General features: G+C 44.2%; 1 protein-coding gene across 4 annotated transcripts in view; it reads right to left on the bottom strand.

The window, feature by feature from the left end:
• The window catches only part of ASB3 (ankyrin repeat and SOCS box containing 3), a 44,922-nt gene that overhangs the window by 1,853 nt on the left and 20,691 nt on the right, over nucleotides 1-22,378 (bottom strand). For all 4 annotated transcript variants that reach the window (XM_079968759.1, XM_079968757.1, XM_079968756.1 and 1 more), the window contains 7 exons: nucleotides 20,755-20,913; nucleotides 12,382-12,494; nucleotides 11,558-11,693; nucleotides 9,100-9,277; nucleotides 7,997-8,194; nucleotides 3,970-4,218; nucleotides 769-902 (listed from right to left, as the gene is read on the bottom strand). In XM_079968759.1, coding sequence (XP_079824885.1) covers nucleotides 769-902; nucleotides 3,970-4,218; nucleotides 7,997-8,194; nucleotides 9,100-9,277; nucleotides 11,558-11,693; nucleotides 12,382-12,494; nucleotides 20,755-20,913 — 1,167 coding nt within the window. The remainder of the gene's footprint in view (nucleotides 1-768; nucleotides 903-3,969; nucleotides 4,219-7,996; nucleotides 8,195-9,099; nucleotides 9,278-11,557; nucleotides 11,694-12,381; nucleotides 12,495-20,754; nucleotides 20,914-22,378) is intronic.

Here is a 22,378-nt window from a genome sequence, read left to right as displayed (position 1 = left end):
TTTTCGCAATGAGGGAACTGCCAGAAGGCCCTCGGCGCTGGACCTCAGTGTCCGGGCAGAACGATGGGGGTGGAGACGCTCCTTCAGGTATACAGGACCGGACTGCAACTCCCATCATCGTTCAGTCCACATCTAGAGGTCCACAGGTTCCCCGTTCCTGAATTCTAACTCCCAGCTGGGAGCAACAAGGCTAAATGGTGCAGTGAAGCCCCTACCACACCCATAGACCTTGTGCCGCACCCATAGACCTTATTGCAGAATGGCAATAAAACTGCTGGTTTTCACCTCTCCAAGCTTGCCTGGCCCAGAAGATCAGGCTTATGATAGAGTTGGAAGGGACCCCAAGAAACTGGACCAGCTTAGGATGCAAAAGATTCTTGGCTAGTCTGGCTCCACCACCTCTCTCAGCAATTTGTGGGGCAGGGGGAGATAAACTACCATTGGTGGGATACAGCTTCCACCCCCGCCGCCACCGCCACCCCCACACTTTCAGTGGGTGCCCTCTGCTTTAGAGGCCCCTGCCATCAGAGTAAAGCCTCTGCCGTATCCTAACCTCCACCCAGCATGGCAGGTTTCACAGTCTGCCTGGCAACGAAGCCTTCTACAGCGAAGCACGGATTTTTGTGAAACACAATTACTCTGGATCAAGATCCACACCACTTCTTTTACAGGCATTATTTTGCCCAAGCGTTCGTAATGCACGTCAGCCCCAAAAGCAGTTTTGTCATCTATGCCATGAAATAAAACAGATTGCATAGAGTGACTTACCGAAGTGACTGCGAGTCACCCAGGCGGATGTTTCTTTGTGGTCGGAAAGGATCTGCTCCACGTCCCAGGGAAGTCTCTTCCAGTTGGTGAACTCCAGAAGGAAGTTGAGAGTGTCACTGCTTACAGAGGAAACCCTACGATCGAGAAGAACTTGGTTATTAGAAGAGCTTTTGCCTGAAATCACATTGTACATCGTCCTGTCTGCTCAGTCCCTGAGCTTCCCCTGACCTGTGTTGATCAGGGAACATTTGGAGGGGGCGTTTACATTTTCACTTGACTGTGTGAACTCCCTCTGGGATGGGGGACCCTGAGCCACTCTACTTGTGTTCCAGGTGAACACAAGAAAAGTCACTGCGGACCTTTCCTCCATTGCTGGAGGCAATATGCGTCTGAAGACCGGGTACCAGAAACCGAAACAGTACGGTTGCACTCAAGTCCTGCTTGGTTGGCCAGCCTGAGAACAGAGAGCTGGACTGGTTGGGCCCATAGCCTCATCCAGTAAGACTCTTCTTATGTTTGCAGCTCAATCCAAGAAGGTCAGAGCTGGTGTCCATGGGGATGGATGTGTCCATGAAGCTTAGAGCAGGGCTTCATTGGCCATGCTGGCTGGGGGAGATGGGAACTCGAATCCAACAATATCCAGCAAGCTCCCCAAACCCTAGAACACACCCAGGCTCAATCACACACAAGCAGTTTGAACCAGGGCTTGCTAAACTTGTCAAAGGTACAACGTACGTATGGATTCTCCTGCCCGGTAGAAATCATCCTTCAACTAGAACATCATTTCATTTAGCTGAACAGCTTTGAGCTGCACTTGGGGCCTGTAAACTTAGGCTCTCGACGGCTTGATGAATTCAGCAATACTTGCTTTGCTCGCCCACCCCTAGTATTAAATTACACTCAGCAAGCGGGCTGCCAGTTGGAAACTATAAGCTTGTCCAAGTGCCATAATTAAAGGATTTATATTTTGCTTCCCTTAAGGAAGCAGCCTTCAAGGTACAGGAGTCTTTCCTAGAGATCGAAGCAGTTAAAAGAACCTTTTTCATGCTGCCTGCATCCAGTGACCTTTAATGTTTTGCTTCGGAATACAGGGCTCTTTTTTTTATTATTTTAACCCAGCTGCAAGTCTTGTGTGTTCAGCAACGAGATGATTCCTGCCCTTTTACAGCACAGAAAAGGCATTCTGTGCCCCTTTCCCATAGAAGCGGGTCTGCACATGCCTTCCCTGCCCCCTTGCTGAAACCTTTAGAAACACAGCGTACGGCTTGTTTTCTCCTTTCACTTGACGGAGACAGACCTCCTGCCCTCGGTGATGAGTCAACACAGCTGGAATTCAACACAGAACACAATTCTGTGAAAGATCCACACTATGTTCTCCCTGTAAGGAGGTTCTGCCGTCGCTTCTCTTCCAGTTTCACTGTCTGTCAACAATTATTCACCTCTATTCCAAGCCTAAGGGGACGCAGGTGGTGCTGTGGGTTAAACCACAGAGCCTAGGACTTGCCAATCAGAAGGTCGGCGGTTCAAATCCCCACGACGGGGTGAGCTCCCATTGCTCGGTCCCTGATCCTGCCAACTTAGCAGTTCGAAAGCACGTCAAGTGGAAGTAGATAAATAGGTACCGCTCCGGCGGGAAGGTAAAACAGCGTTTCCGTGCGCTGCTCTGGTTCGCCAGAAGCGGCTTAGTCATGCTGGCCACATGATCTGGAAGCTCCCTCGGCCAGTAAAGCGAGATGAGCGCCACAACCCCAGAGTGGGCCACGACTGGACCTAATGGTCAGGAGTCCTTTACCTTTTTATTCCAAGCCTGCTTCTTTTTCGGACTAGGGGCTGCAGCAGACATAATGCTCTTGAAACCATGGTTAAGGGATTGGGCTGCAAGAGCATGCGCTTCCTTTGCCCCTAATCTCTCCCCCACAGAAATCCCCATTGTGAGTCCCAATCAAGGCTAAAACCTGAACTTAACCCTAGTTAAATGCTAACCAGGATGTCCACTAGAGGCAGTTTTTCCTCAGTGGTAACCATGGTTAATTGATCAGGAATGCCTTACTCATTCATTCCCCCCTTTTTTGCATGTGAACTCCTTGTCAATTTAACCACTGTGTAGTGTTACATCTGCCCTGAGATTCATGCCAACCACAATTAGCTTGAAAAGAGGTTAGAATTGGCCTTGGTGCTGACATAACACCACATCATGGCTAAAAGGGAGAGGAAATTATCATGGGAAAGGAGAGCATTTGGGAGAAAGAGGCTACAGTCAGAGGAGTCTGCTTCCAATTACTGTACAGTACTGCGCCTATTTAACTGAATCAGAGAATTCGCATTACCTGCAACAGGAACCATATTCTAAAATAGCGCATAAAGCCAAAATTGCATATAGTCAAGACACATTGGATACAACGGCAGGTGAAATTGTCAAAGTTTTTTCCAGTCACTTTTTAATTTTTTTGTCAAGCACATAAAGCTGAATGTGCACAAGTTAAACGTGCATACATTGCGGGTCTACTACATATGCAGATGACTGTCTCATCTAAGGCTTTATAGAACCTTTATGTTAAATAATAACACAACTCACAGGTGGGGGGAAAGCCTTCATTGGCAAACTTTCATTTTTACATATCTGTTTTATTTGTAAAGGGAATCCTTGCAGGAGTTAATACTTTACTGTTCCTTCAGAGTTGCACTGTACTTCTGTACTTTTGCCCTTCCAGGCTGTGATGTTCTTTCTTTTTGTTACGATTGTACTTCTTCTTAACAAAATCAATTCTTAAAATTATTTTAAAAAGAAGAAGAAAGAAATGCTTGTGCTGACAGAAGAGCCCAGAGCTATTAAGTGCAGCGCATCTGCAAAGTAAAAAACCACAAATAGACAAGGTGGATGTGCATCTATATGCATGCATGTACACACAAGTGAATACATGCATGTGTGTATGCTGCTCACCACACATGCACAGTGTATTTTATTTCCGATAATGCAGGGACCACTAAAAAACTTTGATTAAAAACAGAACAAGGTATAAAACAACACAGAGAAAATTCACAAATGTGAAAGACCTACAAAATCAGAATAAAAGGAAACGTTAATCCCTTCCCCCAAAGGCTTGCCTGAAAAATACATTTTTCACATGCATTGAAAACGTGAAGGCGCATGTCATATATATATATATATATATATATATATATATATGTAATCTTGCTTACCATGATTCATTGAGGAGATGCACCGGATTGAACCCAGCCAACAGGAGGGACGGCAACCATTCTTTGTGCTTGTCTCCTGCAAGAATTGCATTCTTCGTAAATTCTGTCTGGTGCTCTCTGCGTGGAAGCTTACAGCCTCGCTTCAAAAAATGCTGAAATAAGGAGAACCTTCCATCATGCAGACAGAGGCCTAAATCTGCTTCGGAAAGCGTGATCCCATACTTCAGAAGAATGAGGATTAAGCCAGACCTGCAACCAATGTTCAAAAAACACACATTTGTCAATGCAGTTTTGTTTTTCAAAATGTCTGCACTTGAGCACCAAAAGGCCTACAGAGGAACAACTGCAAATCACACTGGGATGTTGTTTGTGGTGGTGGTGGTGGTGGGGTGTTGTTGTTGGGTGAGTGGTTGCTGTTTGGTTTTCGTATCTATATTTTAGGTGTTGTGATTCATATGGGAATTGTTCGGCTTGGTTGTGTATTTTTTTGATGTTTTATCAATTGCATATGACTACTTTTATTATTTTTGAATTACGGTGCTGTAGGATACCCTTGAGAGTCCCATGGACTGCAAGAAGATCAAACCTCTCCATTCTTAAGGAAATCAGCCCTGAGTGCTCACTGGAAGGAAGGACAGATCCTGAAGCTGAGGCTCCAATACTTTGGCCACCTCATGAGAAGAGAAGACTCCCTGGAAAAGACCCTGATGTTGGGAAAGATGGAGGGCACAAGGAGAAGGGGCCGACAGAGGACGAGATGGTTGGACAGTGTTCTCGAAGCTACCAGCATGAGTTTGACCTAACTGCCGGAGGCCGTGGAAGACAGGAGTGCCTGGTGTGCTCTTCTGGTCCATGGGGTCACGAAGAGTCGGACACGACTAAACGACTAAACCACAACAACAACTTTTATTATGTTGCAATTAGGTATTTTTCCCCCATGTTGTAAGCCGCCTTGAGCATGGTTTGAAATGTGGGAAAGCACCATACAAATAAAATCATGTGTGCATATGCTCCCATGCAACCACGCATTTCAGGAGAAGATCCACAGTGGTGGTCAAACTGTCTGAGAAGGCAGATCCTCAGTCTGAGGAAGCCCTGGGTCCCCCACAACACTTTGAAAACTGCTGACTTCCTGGATAGATCACTGAAGTTCTAATAGTTTTTATTGAATCTGTGACAAGCCATGTTAATCTTGCCAGATGTTAGCCATTTCCATTAGTATGAGGAACTGGTTAAACTGCAAGTACGTCTTTCTTTACAAACTGGGATAATGTCTTTCTCACTGGTTACCCTCCTGTTTCTTCTTCAGCGTCTAGTTATATTACTGGAAGTTTAAATAGCTTTTGAAACTAAGCAGAAAGGAAGAAAGTAAAAAAGCACTGAAAGCTTCCAGGTTTTGAAAACACGAGTTGGTTCATGCATAGTGCAAAGCCAAACCATGGGTTGCTGCTAATACGTGAGCATGCAAGTTCCTAGAGAGGAGACCGCGGCCATTTTGCTCTTCCTCTAGTCCTGCTGCTATTGCTGCGAGCTAAACACTGGTTTGGCTTATATACAATGGTTTGGCTTATAAACAATGGTTTGGCTTGTCTGAATCTGGGCTTGTGGTTTGTCTGCTCCAGACAAACCACAAGCTATAAGCCGAAGGAAAAAACCTTGGTTATAAGCCTTGATTATTGTCTGGAGCAGAAGAAACCGCAAGCCTGCTCAACCAAACCATGGCTTAGCTCACAGGAGTGCAGCAGACACAGGGCCAGAGGAAGAACAAAGTGCCTGCAATCTTCTCTGCAGGAGTCCACATAATTTGGGCTTAGGGTTGTATGTTTGATCCATCTCTACGTAAAAAGAATTTGTTTTTGGAAAACCAAGTCTCTTGTAACTTATGTAGGACAGTTCCCTGAGGCTGCCTGGACATTTTCCCCTGTTACTTCTACCAAGGTTGTTAATTATCATAATTTCATAAAAAGAATATCTGCAGAGTGATGCCATCCTGAATGCTCAAGGTGAGTTATGATAAAAGCAAAAACATCTCGAGAGAGACCATTAGAACGAAATTCAAAATAGGTAAAATATTAACATTAGCAAATGCTAACAGGGAAAAAAACCCAACCTTTGCCACACCAAACAGGGCTTATAACTACAGTTTTAAAAGAAATCCAGTTTATCTGATTTGTTTTCTTAGGGTTCATCAGAAGTCATTGCAATAAGACTGACAAAGGCAAGAATGATACAAATACACAATAAAATATGGCAAAGGACTTTAAGACCAGCAACAGATACACATATCACGTTTGAGAAACTCTGGACTGATAAATGCATTTCTGTTTTAACACATTTCAGAATTTCTCCTTTCCTGTAAGCTGGAAGAGGAAAAAAATCAAACTGCATCAACAAGCATTCCTCCTGCACCTTCCGTGCGTAATATAGAAAGGAAACCCCAGCAAAATCCATGCTAATAACATTATCTTCTTTTTTTAAAAGGAAAATGAGAGATTGATATTAGGAGAGAATCAAGCAGCCATTTCAAGCAGGAGATGGGAGGGGAAGAGAGGGAGAGGGAGGGGGAGAGAGAGAGAGAGAGAGAGAGAGAGAGAGAGAGAGAGAGTGTGTGTTCTATGCTAATTAAGAATATACTTGACTCAATTACAAAATCATGTCAAGTTCCCTAGAGACAGAGATTGCTGATAAAGACCCTTTGAAAGCAAGGAAATTAGACTGAATGTGTGTTCGACAAGCCTCTGCTTCAAAGAGGAAAACTTCCCCAAGGAAATCCTTGCCAGGTTCTTTGGATACGACCCAGAACTGGTATACACCAGGCAGAGGTGCAATTCTGTGGCCGCCTGTTCATCAGGAAGCCTTGTGGATTTAATTGGGCTTACTCCCAGGTTAGTGTTTACACAATTGCAGCCTGAGAGGAAACCCCTGTTTTTAAAAGAAAGCCCTAGAGCAGGAGTAGCCAATGTAGTTCTTTCCAGATGTTGCAGGACCACAGATCCTATCAACCTTGACTATTCTCCATGCTGGCTGGGGCTGATCAAAGCTGAAGGTCAACAACATCTGGAAGATACCACGTTGGTTAAACCTGCCGGGGGCGCATGTGGAATTCCAGCACCGAAGTTCAAAAAGTCCATACGTATGTTTAGCTCTACAGAGGGGGGAAGACAGCTTCATATATTACACAGCAATATGGAACACAGTAAGTTACCTTGCCAACAAAGGTCCGTATAGTAAAAGCTATGGTTTTCCCAGTAGTGATGTATGGAAGTGAGAGCTGAACCATAAAGAAGGCTGATCGCCGAAGAATGGATGCTTTTGAATTATGGTGCTGGAGGAGACTCTTGAGAGTCCCATGGACTGCAAGAAGATCAAACCGATCCATTCTTAAGGAAATCAGCCCTGAGTGCTCACTGGAAGGACAGATCGTGAAGCTGAGGCTCCAATACTTTGGCCCCCTCCTGAGAAGAGAAGACTCCCTGGAAAAGACCCTGATGTTGGGAAAGATGGAGGGCACAAGGAGAAGGGGCCGACAGAGGACGAAATGGCTGGACAGTGTTCTCGAGGCTACCAGCGTGAGTTTGACCAAACTGCGGGAGGCAGTGGAAGACAGGGGTGCCTGGCGTGCTCTGGTCCATGGGGTCACAAAGAGTCAGACACGACTAAACGACTAAACAACAACAAGTGTCAGGCTTCGGGGACTCGGCTCCCCCCCCCTTTGGCCGTAGAGAGTCGCTTACTGTCTCTCTGTACCTTGCAACCACCATGCTAGCCACCTAATCTGCTCTCCGTGACCTCGGACTGATAGGCTGGACACTTTCCAGCGAGAGAGAGTGTCTATTAGCCCTCTCCCTTCCAGTTCTTCTTCACTTTGCTGTCCCCCCCCCCTCCAGTTTGTCCCAACTTTTGTCTTCAGAACTATGCCCCTCTGCAAACTAAACAACAACAACAAGTTATTTTATGTCAGGTTCTGAGTGATCACTGCCACCAACTTTTTGTCCACCCTCTCCTGCCAGTTCCTGCTGATACCTACCCCTTTTGGAAAGCCAGGGGCATGGGTGATCTGCAGCCAAAGACTGGACAAGCCTGGGCATCTGGGCTGTAACCTTCCTTAAGCAATAACTCCAAGCAATCTTCATGACCGCCTAGGACTGCAGAGTAGACAGGGCTCACTTTGCCTTCAGCGCTGCCACAGAGCCGGTCAGTAACGGGTACGAGCAAGCGTAGTATACTAAGGATATGAAAAGTGCTTGTTATTGCTACAGGTTTCAGTGCAAGAGCAAAATCTTTCCTGGCGCTTTAAAAACCAGCAACCCAACTTAACCACCTTTCAATGTTACATAAATATTAAAACAGTGATTCCAGAGTTTAAAACAGGTTGATCCTTAATGGATTGTGGGGGAGAGGATCACACATTTGTAAATTACTTTAAAATATAGCGTTGAAATTAAAATGCAGTTAAATCTTGGTTTACACAGATTTGAAGCGCAATCCAAACCTAAGATCTACCTGGATGAGAGACTTTGCATTCAGAAGATTTGCTGGCTGAGTCAAGGCTCAGCCAGGGCTGCACCAGCACATATCCCTAATGCCAGTTCAGCAAGAGATACACTGGTGTAAGCCCCGCACCCCAGCTCAAGTGGGGTTCTGGTCTCTGAGCCAGTGGAACTTCCTACCCCTGGACCTTTGGATCGGCAAACCCAAGAGACTCAATGGTTTAGACCACAGCGCCACCCGCGTCCCCACATTCGAATCCCTGCGACGGAGTGAGCTCCCGTTGCTCTGTCCCAGCTCCTGCCAACCTAGCAATTTGAAAGCATGCCAGTGCAAGTAGATAAATAGGTACAACTGCGGCAGGGAGGTAAAGGGCGTTTCCGTGAGATCTGGTTTCCATCACGGTGTTCTGTTGCGCCAAAAGCGGTTTAGTCCTGCTGGCCGCATGACCCGGAAAGCTGTCTGCGGACAAACGCCAGCTCCTTCGGCCTGAAAAGCAAGATGAGTGCCGCAGCTCCATAGTCGCCTTTGACTGGACTTAACCATCCAGGGGTCCTTTACCTTCCTACCCCTGGAGTACAAGGTAAGTCTAGTGACAACTTTGTTTGCTTGGAAATTGGAGCAGCTTCTTCTAGAACCTACTTGCTGTGCCCCATTTCTGCTGCAGCGTGGATAGGTAACTGCCACTCATCTTCATTGCAGTACAGGTTTGGATCTGCTCCGCTGGATAACAACAGCTCCGTGCATTCGTCATTGCCCTCCTGCGCAGCGATAAATAACGGAGTGGCCCGATCCTTGGCTTTACAGTTGACATTTGCTCCTGATAGGCAACAGAGAACCCAGTAATTAATGAATAAGAGAGGTGGTTAAAGCCCAGCACTCTGCATCTTGCAAACATTCCTGCCATTCAATAGGACCGCTGTAAATTACCTTTGCTGTGTATGCTTGCTATGCACGCTCAGGGAGTTATGAAGTACACAGTAGGGTCAAGCTAATGGCCTATCTGGTCTTGCCAGATGCTCAAAGCATGTATGCGACAACGGCCGCAAGAGTTTTGGTAGCACAAGGATGGAAGACTGAAGAAACCCCAACTAAAGAATCATGGCAAGAAAAATTGAGGGACTATGCAGAACTGGCAAAACTGACATATAAGCTACGGGACAAGGAGAACTGTGACTTTAAGGATGAATGGGAACCCTTTACAAAGTATTTGAAGATGCAACAAAGCGAACTGGACTCCTCGGCTGGCTTTGAATAGACATTCACAAACTTTTTATTGATAACAATCAGCTAAATAGTTTGAGGATCTATACAACTTTGTAACATGCAGAAAACAGCAGAGAAATCAAAGACTGGAGCTGAGGGAAGTCGGGGGGGTGGGGGCGGGGGGGGTTGTGTGGGAGGGGGGAGGGAGGAAAAATGGGGGGAAAACAAGGACGATATGTTTTTGGATAATATGTCTTGTTTTAATTTTGAATAAAAAAAACTAAAAAAAAAAAGGAATGCTCAAAAGCAGACTATGACATTAACAAATATCCCCTCTATATCTGATCATCAGAGATACACTGCCTACAAATGTGGAGGTTTCATTGCAACTTCCCCGGCCCTTCAGTCATCACCGGGGGCCCTTCTCTGTGTACCTCCTTTGAGAGAGGTGGAAAAGGTGGCAATGCATTAACGAGTTTTTCCCCCCCAGTAGTGGTTCTCCATTTGTGGAATGCTCTCCCAAGGGAAAAACGCCTGGCATCAACATGGTCAGTTTTCAGACACCAGCTTTAAGACTACAGTGGTGCCTCGCAAGACGAAATTAATCCGCTCCGTGAGGCTCTTCGTCTAGCGGTTTTTTCGTCTTGCGAAACAAGCCCATTGACAGCTTAGCGGATTAGCGCTATTAGCGGTTTAGCAGCTTTTAGCGGATCAGCTGATAAGCGGCTTAGGGCTTAGGAAAAGGGGGGGGGAACCCCGCAGGAACTCGCAAGACATTTTCGTCTTGCAAAGCAAGCCCATAGGGAAATTTGTTTTGCGAAGCGCCTCCAAAACGGAAAACCCTTTCGTCTAGCGGGTTTTCCGTCTTGCGAGGCGTTCGTCTTGTGGGGCACCACTGTACCCTTCTTGCCCAAGCTTCTTAACATTGGATTGCACCTTGAAATGACTCTGGCCTTTACTATGGTACTCATTTTCTCGTGGGGAGGGGTCGGATCTGTTCTTTCTATAGTATTATTGGTCATATGGGGTTTTTTTTAGGAATTTGGTCTTATATTTCTTGTTCTTTAAGATTGTAGTCAGTATCGTGTTATGCATGTCAGTCCATCAGTGCCCAGATTTCTCCCTCTGCAATAGAACACTCTTCTATTCTCAACTCTTCTCTTCTCCTCTCATCACTTGCCCCCTAAACCTGTTCTAGAGGGGGGGTTACCCCAAATCCTCCAGAGCAGATTTGGGGATGATGCAGACATGCACAGGTGAGGAGAGGAGGGATACCTGGTTGCGCTGTAGCTAATCCTTGCATTAATCCTTGCATGGGTAGTGGCGCCCGCCCTGTGGAACGCCCTCCCACCAGATGTCAAAGAGAAAAATAACTACCAAACTTTTAGAAGACATCTAAAGGCAGCCCTATTTAGGGAAGCTTTTAATGTTTAATAGGTTATTGTATTTTGGTGTTTTTTTTGGAAGCCGCCCAGAGTGGCTGGGGGGACCCGGCCAGATAGGTGGGGTATAAATAATAAATTATTATTGTTATTTATTATTATAGTGCAACATTTTAGTTAAATGCCATCATTATTTTTTAAACTGTTTTGCATTTTATGGAGATGTAAATCTATTACTTTTCTTTTTATAAACCAACAAAATAACAACAACAACAAATCCCTCCATAAATTTATTTTAAATCTTTTACAAGCTATCTAAGCTACAGGTCTCTGCTTCGAGACCTGCAGCAGGTGCTCTAACCCTCAGCTACAGCTCTTCTCCTTGAAACATTCATTTTGTTAATAAGCCACTTCTATTTAACAATGGCAATACTGTTATTCACCCCCCCCCAAGCTTACACCAAGGAAATCTGCTGAAAGACAGCAGCTTCACAGAAACAGAAAAGGGTTACCGTATGATATAAGTATCCTTAAACTTTCCAGCTTCCCATACTGTGCAGCAACAAATAAAGGGGTGATCCCAAAATCATCCACACATTCTTTATCAGCTCCTTTGTTGAGGAGTAATTTCAATATCTCCGGGTAGTTCTGAAAGTGGGTAAAAAAAAGAGTTCATTGTTGTTAAAAGCAGAGCAAGATCTCGACATGTATTTGCATTGAGTACCGTGCCGTTGTTCATGGTCCCCAGCGCTTAGTAGTGTCTCCCTCCCTCAACCACTCTGAAAGTAGGGTCGGAGGAGAAATTTAGTTCAGTACATATTTAAAGCCTAATCTGTCACGGGATTCTGCAAGGCCCAGCCCAGAACGTCCGCTGCTCCAGCAGTTCAGAGAGCATTCTGTGCCAAAGAACTTGGGAGGTTGGCTTGGGTAGGGAACTGCGTACAATAAAACTCTCCAACTTGTATTTTACCTTTTAAATACTGAAACTCTTCTGCCTGTTGTTTGAGGAGCCCCAGTGCATCGGGACAAAAGAATTATTTCAACCAAATTAATGTTCAACAACAGATTTATCACCCATGTTATGCCCGATCATTTCTTAAAACACGTGTAATACTTTAAATATTTTAACATGCTCGCTGTGTTTAACACTAGGCACAATTCCTGCCGTATTCAGAACGATCATTTGCATTTAAACTGACTTTTCTGCACCCGGCTGCCATAAATCACCCAAAGGAACAGCATGCAAAGACTACACAAAGCTGCCATTTTAAGAGAGAGAGGAAGAAAGAGTAAAACTTTATTTATATGGAAATGAAATTATGGATTTATAGATTACCTGAAAAGCAGCTTGGTGCAGAGAATTCCATTCAGACCAACAGTGGGGACCATTAATATTTGCTCCTTGTCGAAGGAGAAGCTTTATCACGTCAACGTGTCCATTTTGAACAGCTATAAACAGAGGGTTAAAAACCATTATTCTTATCAGCTGCACCACATACGTTCATCTTAATCAACACCATCATCAGAATGCTGTTTTCCATCCGCTACTGAAGTAAGAATTAATTCTCTTAAGTTGCCGTGCAGCACTGAACAACCCTCGACTTCCCTGCATAAAAAGGAAATGGAAAAAAAATCATTTCCAAGAGATGTCTGCTTTGGAGGCAAAAGATTTGCAACTTCCTAGGCAGCCAGTGAACTGTACATTATCAGCTTTCATCGTATGCTGAAGACACACCTCTTTACCCTGGCCTTTTGACATTTGAAATATGTACCGTATTTTTCCATGTATAACACGCCCCCCGTATAAGATTTTGGGGTACTCAAAATTAAGAAAATGGGGGGAGGCTGCCCCCGTGTATAAGACTACCCCCCCCCCTTTTTAACATTATTTTTTAGTAAAAAAAAACCTAGTCTTATACACGGAAAAATACGGTATATTTAAGACCCACTCTGGCTGTACATGTTATCTGTTTTTAATGTTGCATTTTACATTGTGGCAATCAACCCTGGGACCTTGTAGTGAAGGGTAGGTAATAAATACAGAAACAAGAAGAACAACAATGACAGAGCAGCAGCAGCAACAGCAACAACAGCAGCAACAGCAGCAGCAATAACAACAGCAGCTTTACCTACAAACTCAGAAAACTGTGGTTGTTTGAGCAGGCCAGGGTCTGAAACCACAGCTTGATCCTGGTTTTCTTCCAACATCTGTTGAATGGTGTGCTTAAATTTGAAGGTTCATTATTGTTCCACAAGCTGTGTATTTCTTTAAGGGCCAGAGCAAATAATGTGACCTAGTTTTACAGCTGTGAAGCAGTATAGCAGGTGCTGTTAAGGTGTGGTAATTAAGCTGTTGGGTATAGTATATAAAGAGGAGCACCTAGCTCTCTCAGTACCCTGGTTTGATGGGTCATACCTATTGATATATTATAATTAATGTAAAAAGACTTTTTGTTTTTGTTATTAAAACCTAGCTAAAGTTATTTTGCGTTCCTTGTAATGTGTGGTCTTCCCCAGCACGCCTTCTGCAGTGCAACTAGTCTGCAAATAGCCAACACAAACCACAGTTCCTCACATTCAGATGTAATGGGAAATGGTGCTTAATTTTAAAGTGGAAGCAAAAGCTTTGGTTCCTTCCTTGTAGTGCCAGACGTACGTATAAACTAAACAAGATATAGCTTAGGGCCCCACTCTCTTGGGCTCCCCCAAAATTTTTTAATGTACATTTCCAAAATATAAGATAAAAAACAAATAAAATAAAACCTACATACAGCAACAGTGTTTTGTGTTGTGTAGGCTCCTATGATGTAAGTAATGGGCCCCGCCTGCTAGCCAGCTCCCTAAAATATCACTGGTTTTCTCATTTCTATACATAGGGTGCCTACGTTCTGCATGGACTGGTTGCAGGGCAACATGTGCAAACAGCTTTAGAGCCCATAAATTACCATATAGCATATATTCAACAGGAAAAAACAATGACAATTTGTTGTTGACAAAGGACAGCTGGACATATAAAGGGCCCCATTACCTTCAGTAGCTTAGGGCCTCATCAAACCTAAATCCGGCCCCGTGACTATGTAAGGAAGCGGGAAGGGAAATGGGCAAGCCAGAGGCTCGGGCAGTAAAAAGAAACCATGGTTTCCTGTTACAGCCCAACTGGTCCATCTCCTCTGCTTCTGTGGCCCATGGAGGAGATGGAACCTGAGAGCTAACTAGAAACCCAAACAGGTGTTGTGAGGACCTCCGGTCCTTGGTCAGAGGTGCCCAGATCTGATGGTTCCTCAGGCTCACGGACAGCCTTGGCTGCAGGGTCCCGTTCCCTTTGCTGCTCATCTAAGGAGACCTCGGGTTCAAGGTCTGGGCAGGGCTAACGCCTGGTGCATAACTGTCGCTTCCTAATTTTGACGAAATTAAAAGACGCCTGCTTCTTGGGAGAAACGCAATGGCAAACCTAGACAGCATCCTAAAAAGCAGAGACATCACCTTGCCAACAAAGGTCTGTATAGTTAAAGCCATGGTTTTCCCAGTAGTGATGTATGGAAGTGAGAGCTGGACCATAAATAAGACTGATCACGGAAGAATTGATGCTTTTGAACTATGGTGCTGGAGGAGACTCTTGAGAGTCCCATGGACTGCAAGAAGATCAAACCTATCCATACAGAAGGAAATCAGCCCTGAGTGCTCACTGGAAGGACAGATCCTGAAGCTGAGGCTCCAATACTTTGGCCACCTCATGAGCAGAGAAGACTCCCTGGAAAACACCCTGATGTTGGGAAAGATGGAGGGCACAAGGAGAAGGGGACCACAGAGGATGAGGTGGTTGGGCAGTGTTCTTGAAGCTCCCAGCATGAGTTTGACCAAACTGCGGGAGGCAGTGGAAGACAGGAGTGCTCTGGTCCATGGGGTCACGAAGAGTCGGACATGACTAAATGACTTAACAACAATTTTGGCCACTGCTGGATTTTTAACAACCACAAAGCTGAAGAAGGGGCACACCAACAGCTTATCTCTCTCAGCAGATTCCCCATCTCCATGAGAAGAAATGTGATCGCTTTTCCTTTGCTCCCAGGCGACTTTGGAAACATCAGAGTCGTGCCCAATCATTTTCCGCGGCTTCATCGGCAGCTTAAGCCCACCTTTTACAGATGTCAGACACGATGACAGTCTCTCCTGTAACATTTTTTTTTAATGGAATATGTAAAGCTGGCTCGGGGAGCAAGGATTTCTTTAACATTTTACTTCAGTAGTCCTTCGCTCCCGAGAGAAATCAAAAAGTCGGTCTGAAAAGGCCACAGGTAAGTAATAAAAATAAAAATCAATGTGTGTCTGGCAGCACTGTAAACTAAAACTTCAAGGTGGGGGAGGATGCGAAAGCTGTGATAAATAACATGAAAGAAATTGTGGGTTATGCCCTCCCAACTGCAGCATTAACTGTGCTATTAGGTTTTGTGAAATACTGTGTTAAATCGGAATTCTAGGAATAGGAGGAAAACTTATTGATAGCAGCAAGGATGATGGGGGGGCAGGGGGAGAGATGTAATTCTAAGAGTGGTCAAACAATAAATAACATTAACAGAGCAGAGCATTAGAAGTACAGCATAAATCGTATAATATAATTAACAAGTCATCAGCCAAACAATTACAATCTATAAAACACTATTAACAAACCAGCAACTTAAAAAGCAAGCTGAACATCACAATAACAGCGTTAAGTCATACTATAGGGTTAACAAATCAAAAAAGCATCTATAAAACAAAAGAGCAACTAAAAAGTAAGTTTAACACTGCTCAGTTTATGCACGTACATTTCTCTCCCCCCGCACGACTCATAATTTTTCACTCTGTTCCGTTCATTAAAATACACACACCCATCCATCGTACAGGATGACCCTGATCTAATAGAAATACCTACAACAGAGCCATAATTTAAAATCATTAGTTATTAAGTTAACTCTGCCCTTCCAACAAGTGTTTAATGCAGTCAACAACAACAGCAAATTTTTTAAGCAAAATTCAGTGTTATTCGTGAGTAAAGCAATTTCATTTAATTGGGTGTGGAAATATAGAAGACGACAGAAAGTTGGAGCGTTAATCTACGTAGCTCAGTATTTTCCATTGCAACTGGCAGTGGCTCCTTCTCAGTCATACCTGAAGACACCAGGGACTGAACTTTCTGTATAATAAAAATAATAATAACAACAACTACAACGACAACAACGACAACAACGACAACAACAGAATGCAAAGCATGTGCTCCATCACTGAGTTACAGCCCTCCAGTCGCAAAGCTAGTTCGCTACTGGAAATAATGGCAATCTTTCATTTCTTTTTTTAAAAGAACAGATGGCCTTAAGACCAAAAAGTACTGGTAGAGGACAAAAGAGAGGAGGGGAAAATGTCTATTCTGGTTTTTCTTCCGTGAAAATTAAGTGAACAGGGTCGCTAAGCCAGCACCCGTGGGTGCCATGTTGCCCATGAAAACTTCCAGGAGCCTTTAAAAGTTTAAAAGGCACAAGGAGATAGGATAATAATATATTAAGGATGGAATAACAAATAAAGTGAATAATATAACAATAAAAAGAAAATAGTAGGTAAAGAAGATCATACATGGGTGGAGGGAAGTACTGGGCTGTAGGGGACGGAGGTGAAGAGATTAATTGAAATTGTTAAAGATTGGTATAGGATTTAAGAGATTAAATTTTCATAAAGATTCTATAAGGAAAGCAGAAAACAGCAAGAAAAATCAAGTAAAGGTATCGGAAGAGGAGATCGGTGTACATGAAAACATGAGACATGGTTTTGTTACATATGATTTTATTTTGGAGTTGTCTGTTTATTCTGGAGTTGTTTGTTGTAAAGAATGTCTAATATGTGAATAAAATAATAAAGGATGATTTTTAAAAAATAGGAAGGGGGGGAACTTCCAGGAGTGTCCCTTGGCAGGAACGGCAAACTCTGAGCTTTTGTTTTAAACTAAGTCAGTCTCTAGTAAGCACAACCTTGTCATGGGTAGTTGTCTCTCTAAGTTTGTGTTCTGCCAAATCTTCCCCATGCAGCCATTTTGTGTTTTGGTCTGTCTCTTCCACGGCAGCTATTTTGTGACCGGCACCCCAGCACTCCCTCAAAATTCTGCCGCAGACTGACACAACTACCCGTCTGGAAATAAAACATGATACGGCACGCAGATTGAAGGCACTGCATATTTTTTTGTAACCCTGAATGAATTTTATAATCACTAATGCACAGACTTGTTAAAGAGAGGTACTTCAACGGAACAGTCTCCGTGGAGATATTTATTTGAAACAAAGGAAGGAAATAAACTCAGAACACGCCACCTTTTTAAGCTTTTGCTTCTCTGATTCTGGAAATCTCACAGAACTGCCAAGCAGATTTCTTCTCCCTATTAAGCCAAGAATTTGCCTTGACTGTTCTCAACTTCCTCAGTGGACTTGACTCTTTTCATTGATCTATTAACTCTGCCCGCTTACAACCCAAAATCCCCACACATCAGGAGGTTAGAGAGTCAGAAATTCTTTGAAAACAGAATAGCAGCTGAGACATGAAAACAAAACAAAAATCAAACAACAAAGCCAGGAATAGCAAAGAGACGTGAAGCAGGATTTGCAGTGGCGCTCAAAAAGGAGTTTTTCCTAGGTCAACCGAAAGCCTGTGGCTTTTGCCTTGCTTTTTCACCAGAGCAGCAAATTTGAAGAAGAGGTTTCTCTTTCCAACAGACATCTGTTGAGCCTTTCGAGAATATGCAGACGAACCATTTTCCGAAATACATAGCCTTTTCTTTTTCTCGGCCATACTTTATAGCCAAAAAACACCATCACATTTTTAAAAAACTGAGCATTAATAAAGATTGATCTGGGGAGGGAGGTGTTTCTTTATTTTCGGTAATCTTAAGAGAAAATGAAAAAGTGCATTTTGGTTTCTTTCAGTCTTTGATTCAGTTAACTGTATTTTGACACAATGTTAGTGATTGAAAATAAAAAGTTCTTATGAGAGTTCATCAAAGCTTTAGTGCAATTTTCACCTAATATACACATTTTTCTATGCAATTTTTCCTCACACGCACTTTTTTTGCAAACCAACAGATGAAATTTTTGTATGTTATTTTCACTAATGTGTGTGTTTTCATGCACAATCCACCACAGTATATTCATTGCCATACACCTTACTCAGCCAGGAACCTGAATTGCAAAATTCAGAGTTGTACAAATGTATTAACTTCACCATTGCCACCAAGTGAATCTCTTTCTTCTATTGCCACCTCCACTATACGGTCCTTTAACCGTTTGGACTTCAACGGACTCAACCACTGAGCTATGACCCCTCTCCAGAATAATAACATAGGTGGCACTTTCTTGGCAAGCACTCAACGAAGGGACTTCCTGATTCAGGAACTAGGGACATTATACTTTGAAGCTGAGATCCAACAAGCTATTGTGAAGATAGGAAAAACTCTCACTACCTACACTTCTTCCAATGATCCAGAAGACTATGAGGAAGGTCTAAGGCAGTGATGGCCAAATTTGGCCCTCCAGGTGTTTTGGGACTACAACTCCCATCATCCCTTGCTAACAGGACCAGTGGTCAGGGGTGATGGGAATTGTAGTCCCAAAACAGCTGGAGGGCCAAGTTTGGCCATCACTGGTCTAAGGCTACTAGCCATAATGACCATGTCCCAACTCTGTTGTCAACTTTCTAGGAATCACAAGTGGATACAGAGCTGTTGTGGCCAGGTACTGCTCATGTGCTTCTTGTTGTGATCTGGTTGGCCACTGTTAGAACAGCAAGTTGGAGTACACAGACCCCTGGCCTGATCCTACGGCCTCTTCTGTTTGTACCAGAGCCAGATGCAAAATGGTGGCTCAGGAATTTGTTGCCTACCACAACCCCTGTATTATGCACTGGGAAGACCTGCTTATAAAACACTATCTGAATTACTACAGTCACGATTCCAATAGCCAAACTCAGGCGGGAGAGAAAGCCTTTAAGTTGCTACTACAACTGGGAGCCAGTTACACTTATTGATCTACTACAAGTTACCCAGAAATCCATCAGCAGATTCAAATCTATCATCAGTCTAGCCCTATCAGGTTGTAGAGGATTTGGCTGGCTTGGGTAGCAGGCCCAAAATTTGTGGTAGCCGCTGATCCTGACTCTCCCTCAACTTGGAAGACGAGTGAGTCTCATGTCCAAAGGGCTGTGCATGGCCAGAAACCTTCTTGCTTCAGTAATAATAATAATAATAATAATAATAATAATAATAATAATATTTTATTTATATCCCTCCCTCGCCAGCCAAAGCTGGGCTCAGAGCACAGTACAGTAGCACCTCGGCTTACATTACCCTCGGGTAACATGAACTTTGGGTTGCAAAAGTGGCAACCCCGGAAGTGTTTCGCCATGTGCGCATGCGCAAAAGCGGTCCCTGCGGTTGCGGAAACCTCAGGATCCTACCAGAGCTCCAGAACGGATTCTGTCTGTAACAGGAGGTACCACTGTATCTCTGAAGCCTGGCATGAGGTCAGAAATGAGACCCCACATGTTTCTCCCTTTGCATTTCCCACAAATGTATGCGCTGAGCTAAGAAAGCACGACTGCATTTGTAGACCCTTGCCGCTCCTAGCACTAATGCTTAAAACATTTTCTTCCTATTTAGAATCATTTCTTCAGCAAAATGTAAAGAAGAAGAAAAGATTACTGAAGAAACAGACATGTGAAGATACTCCAGTTTACACAGCAGACCCAATGGAGAGCATTGTCAACAAACCACATAAAAAAGGGAATATTTTAGAAGAAAAAAATATTCCTGGGAATACTCCAAAGGGCAGAAAATGTTAAACAGATGCGTTCCAGCCGCAAAGAAAAAAGGCTGTAGACGCCAAAACACCTTGTCTCAGCATGCTATGTTTTCATAAACATGGTTCAGAAAAATGCTACGGTCTGCAAACATAGCTGAACGAGACATTAAAGGTAAAGGGTAAAGGACCCCTGGATGGTTAAGTCCGGTGAACGGTTGCGGCACTCATCTCACTTTCAGGCCGAGGGAGCCGGCGTTTGTCCGGAAACAGCTTTCTGGGTCATGTGGACAGCAGGGCTAAACCACTTCTGCCGTTTACCTTCGCGCCACAGTGGTACCTACTTATCTACTTGCCCTGGTGTGCTTTTGAACTGCTAGGCTGGCAGGAGCTGGGACAGAGCACAGACTCCAGGAGCAGGGAACCTTGAGGCCCTCCAAATGTTGAACTCCAGCCTATCAGCCTCAGGCAGACTGACTATGGCCAAGGGTGCACCTGCTTCTGTGAAACATTCTTAGCCACTGAACTCTCAGTCTTCCCAGCTGATTACTCCCCAGTTCTAGCCAAGCACTCCTACCAGTCATTTGTATACCAAAATTGCTGCAGTCCATCCGCACCAGTGGTCATATTCCCCAGTTGCAGGATCCACGAATACAGATTGGGGAAAAGGTCGGAGTTTATAGTCCCTCTCCCCACCTCCAGCCCAAGACCCAAACAACAACTCACCCCCTAGGAGAAGATACCTCCATACAAGCTGTTTCAAAACACTGCAGCATTTTGCCATTCCTTGAGTAACACTGACATCTGCCGGTTCTCCACAAATACTGTCTAATTTTAGGTTAAGTAAATTATTTCAATTATTTTTGGGCCAGGGTATTTTCAGAATGGGGTGTGCTCACCTAAGAACAATGGTGTGCTTGCATCATTAGTAAGCTCATTGGGATCAGCTCCAGATTCCAGAAGAATAGCAACGCACTCCAAACTTCCTCGACTTGCGGAAAGATGCAGTGGGCAAGTGCCCTCAAATGTCTTTGATCTTATGTAGCTATCAGAGGGTGCTGGAGACGATATAATAAAATAAAAACAGCATTGCCAAATAGCATTAGAAAACAGGAAATCATTTTGGAGTGGAAGCAGTAGGAGAAGATAAGCTTACATTGACTTTGATGAGCTGGTGAGGAGCTAGGACAACTGATGACCTTCTCAGCTTCACAAGGCAGGTGATCTACCCCTGAACCACAGCCTTTTCCCAAAGATCTCCTCTGCATGGTGCTGTCAGGGTTTTGTATCTGTGGAGCTCTTTTTGTTTTGTTTATTAACAGTTGCTTTTCGTTACGATTACGATGTTGGGATTGCAATTTATATCGCAAACGCCTAACTAGCTCTAACTTTTAAAAGGGTTTTAACAAATTATTACTTTCCTTGGTTCTATTGTGCAAGTTTAAGATGACTGCTAGTTGCGGTTTGTACTTTACGCCGCCTTTTGGGTGAATTTACATAGAAAAGCAGCTCACGCATCAAACAAGCAGCTAAACCCAATGCAATGTTGGGCATCCCACAAGGCCTCCCTATGCTGAACCCGCCACAAAGCTATTAGGGCAAGAGTTGTTTCATGAAGAAAAGCAGACTGATCATGTGACTGATCATAGGAGTTTGAACCACAGCAGAGGTCAGATTTTAAACCAGGGACTTCATGATTCACAGCAGTTTCCTATACAGCAATTCTCACCAAGTAAATCCTACTAAAAGGGACGCGGGTGGCGCTGTGGGTTAAACCACAAAGCCTAGGACTTGCCGATCAGAAGGTCGGCGGTTCGAATCCCCGCGAGCTCCCGTTGCTCGGTCCCTGCTCCTGCCAACCTAGCAGTTTGAAAGCACATCAGAGTGCAAGTAGATAAATAGGTACCGCTCCGGCGGGAAGGTAAACGGCGTTTCCATGCGCTGCTCTGGTTTGCCAGAAGCAGCTTAGTCATGCTGGCCACATGACCCGGAAGCTGTCTGCGGACAAACGCCGGCTCCCTCGGCCAATAAATCGAGATGAGCGCCGCAACCCCAGAGTCGGTCACGACTGGATCTAATGGTCAGAGGTCCCTTTACCTTTACCTAAATCCTACTGAATCCAACAGGGTTTACTCCCAGGTTAAGTGAGATTAGGATTGAAGCATTAGCTATCATGCGACACCAGCTATCGATTGCTACTTGACATGAATACTGCAAGGCAAAAGGTCCACTGCCAATTTGCCTTTGTTTATTGCTGGTTGGGGAAGGACTGTAGCTCCAGGGTAGAGCTTGTAGGCAGAAGTTCCTGTGTTCCTAAAGCTGGGCAGGGCTGATAAAAAGCTCCTGTCTGATACCAAGGAAAGCTGCTGCCAATAACTCTAGACAACGCTCCACTAGATGCACCAACAATCCAGCTCTGTATAAGGCAGCTTCCTATGTTCCCTCCCTAATTAAGAATGCATAGCCCATAATTTGTGTAGTAGGAGATGCCAGATACATTGTAGATTCTGAATTTCTGGACTC

The sequence above is a fragment of the Podarcis cretensis genome, assembly GCF_951804945.1.
Source record: "Podarcis cretensis genome assembly, chromosome: 3".
Classification (NCBI taxonomy): domain Eukaryota; kingdom Metazoa; phylum Chordata; class Lepidosauria; order Squamata; family Lacertidae; genus Podarcis; species Podarcis cretensis.
Note: the sequence above shows the minus strand (reverse complement) of the source record. Positions and strands in the feature narration are given on the sequence as shown.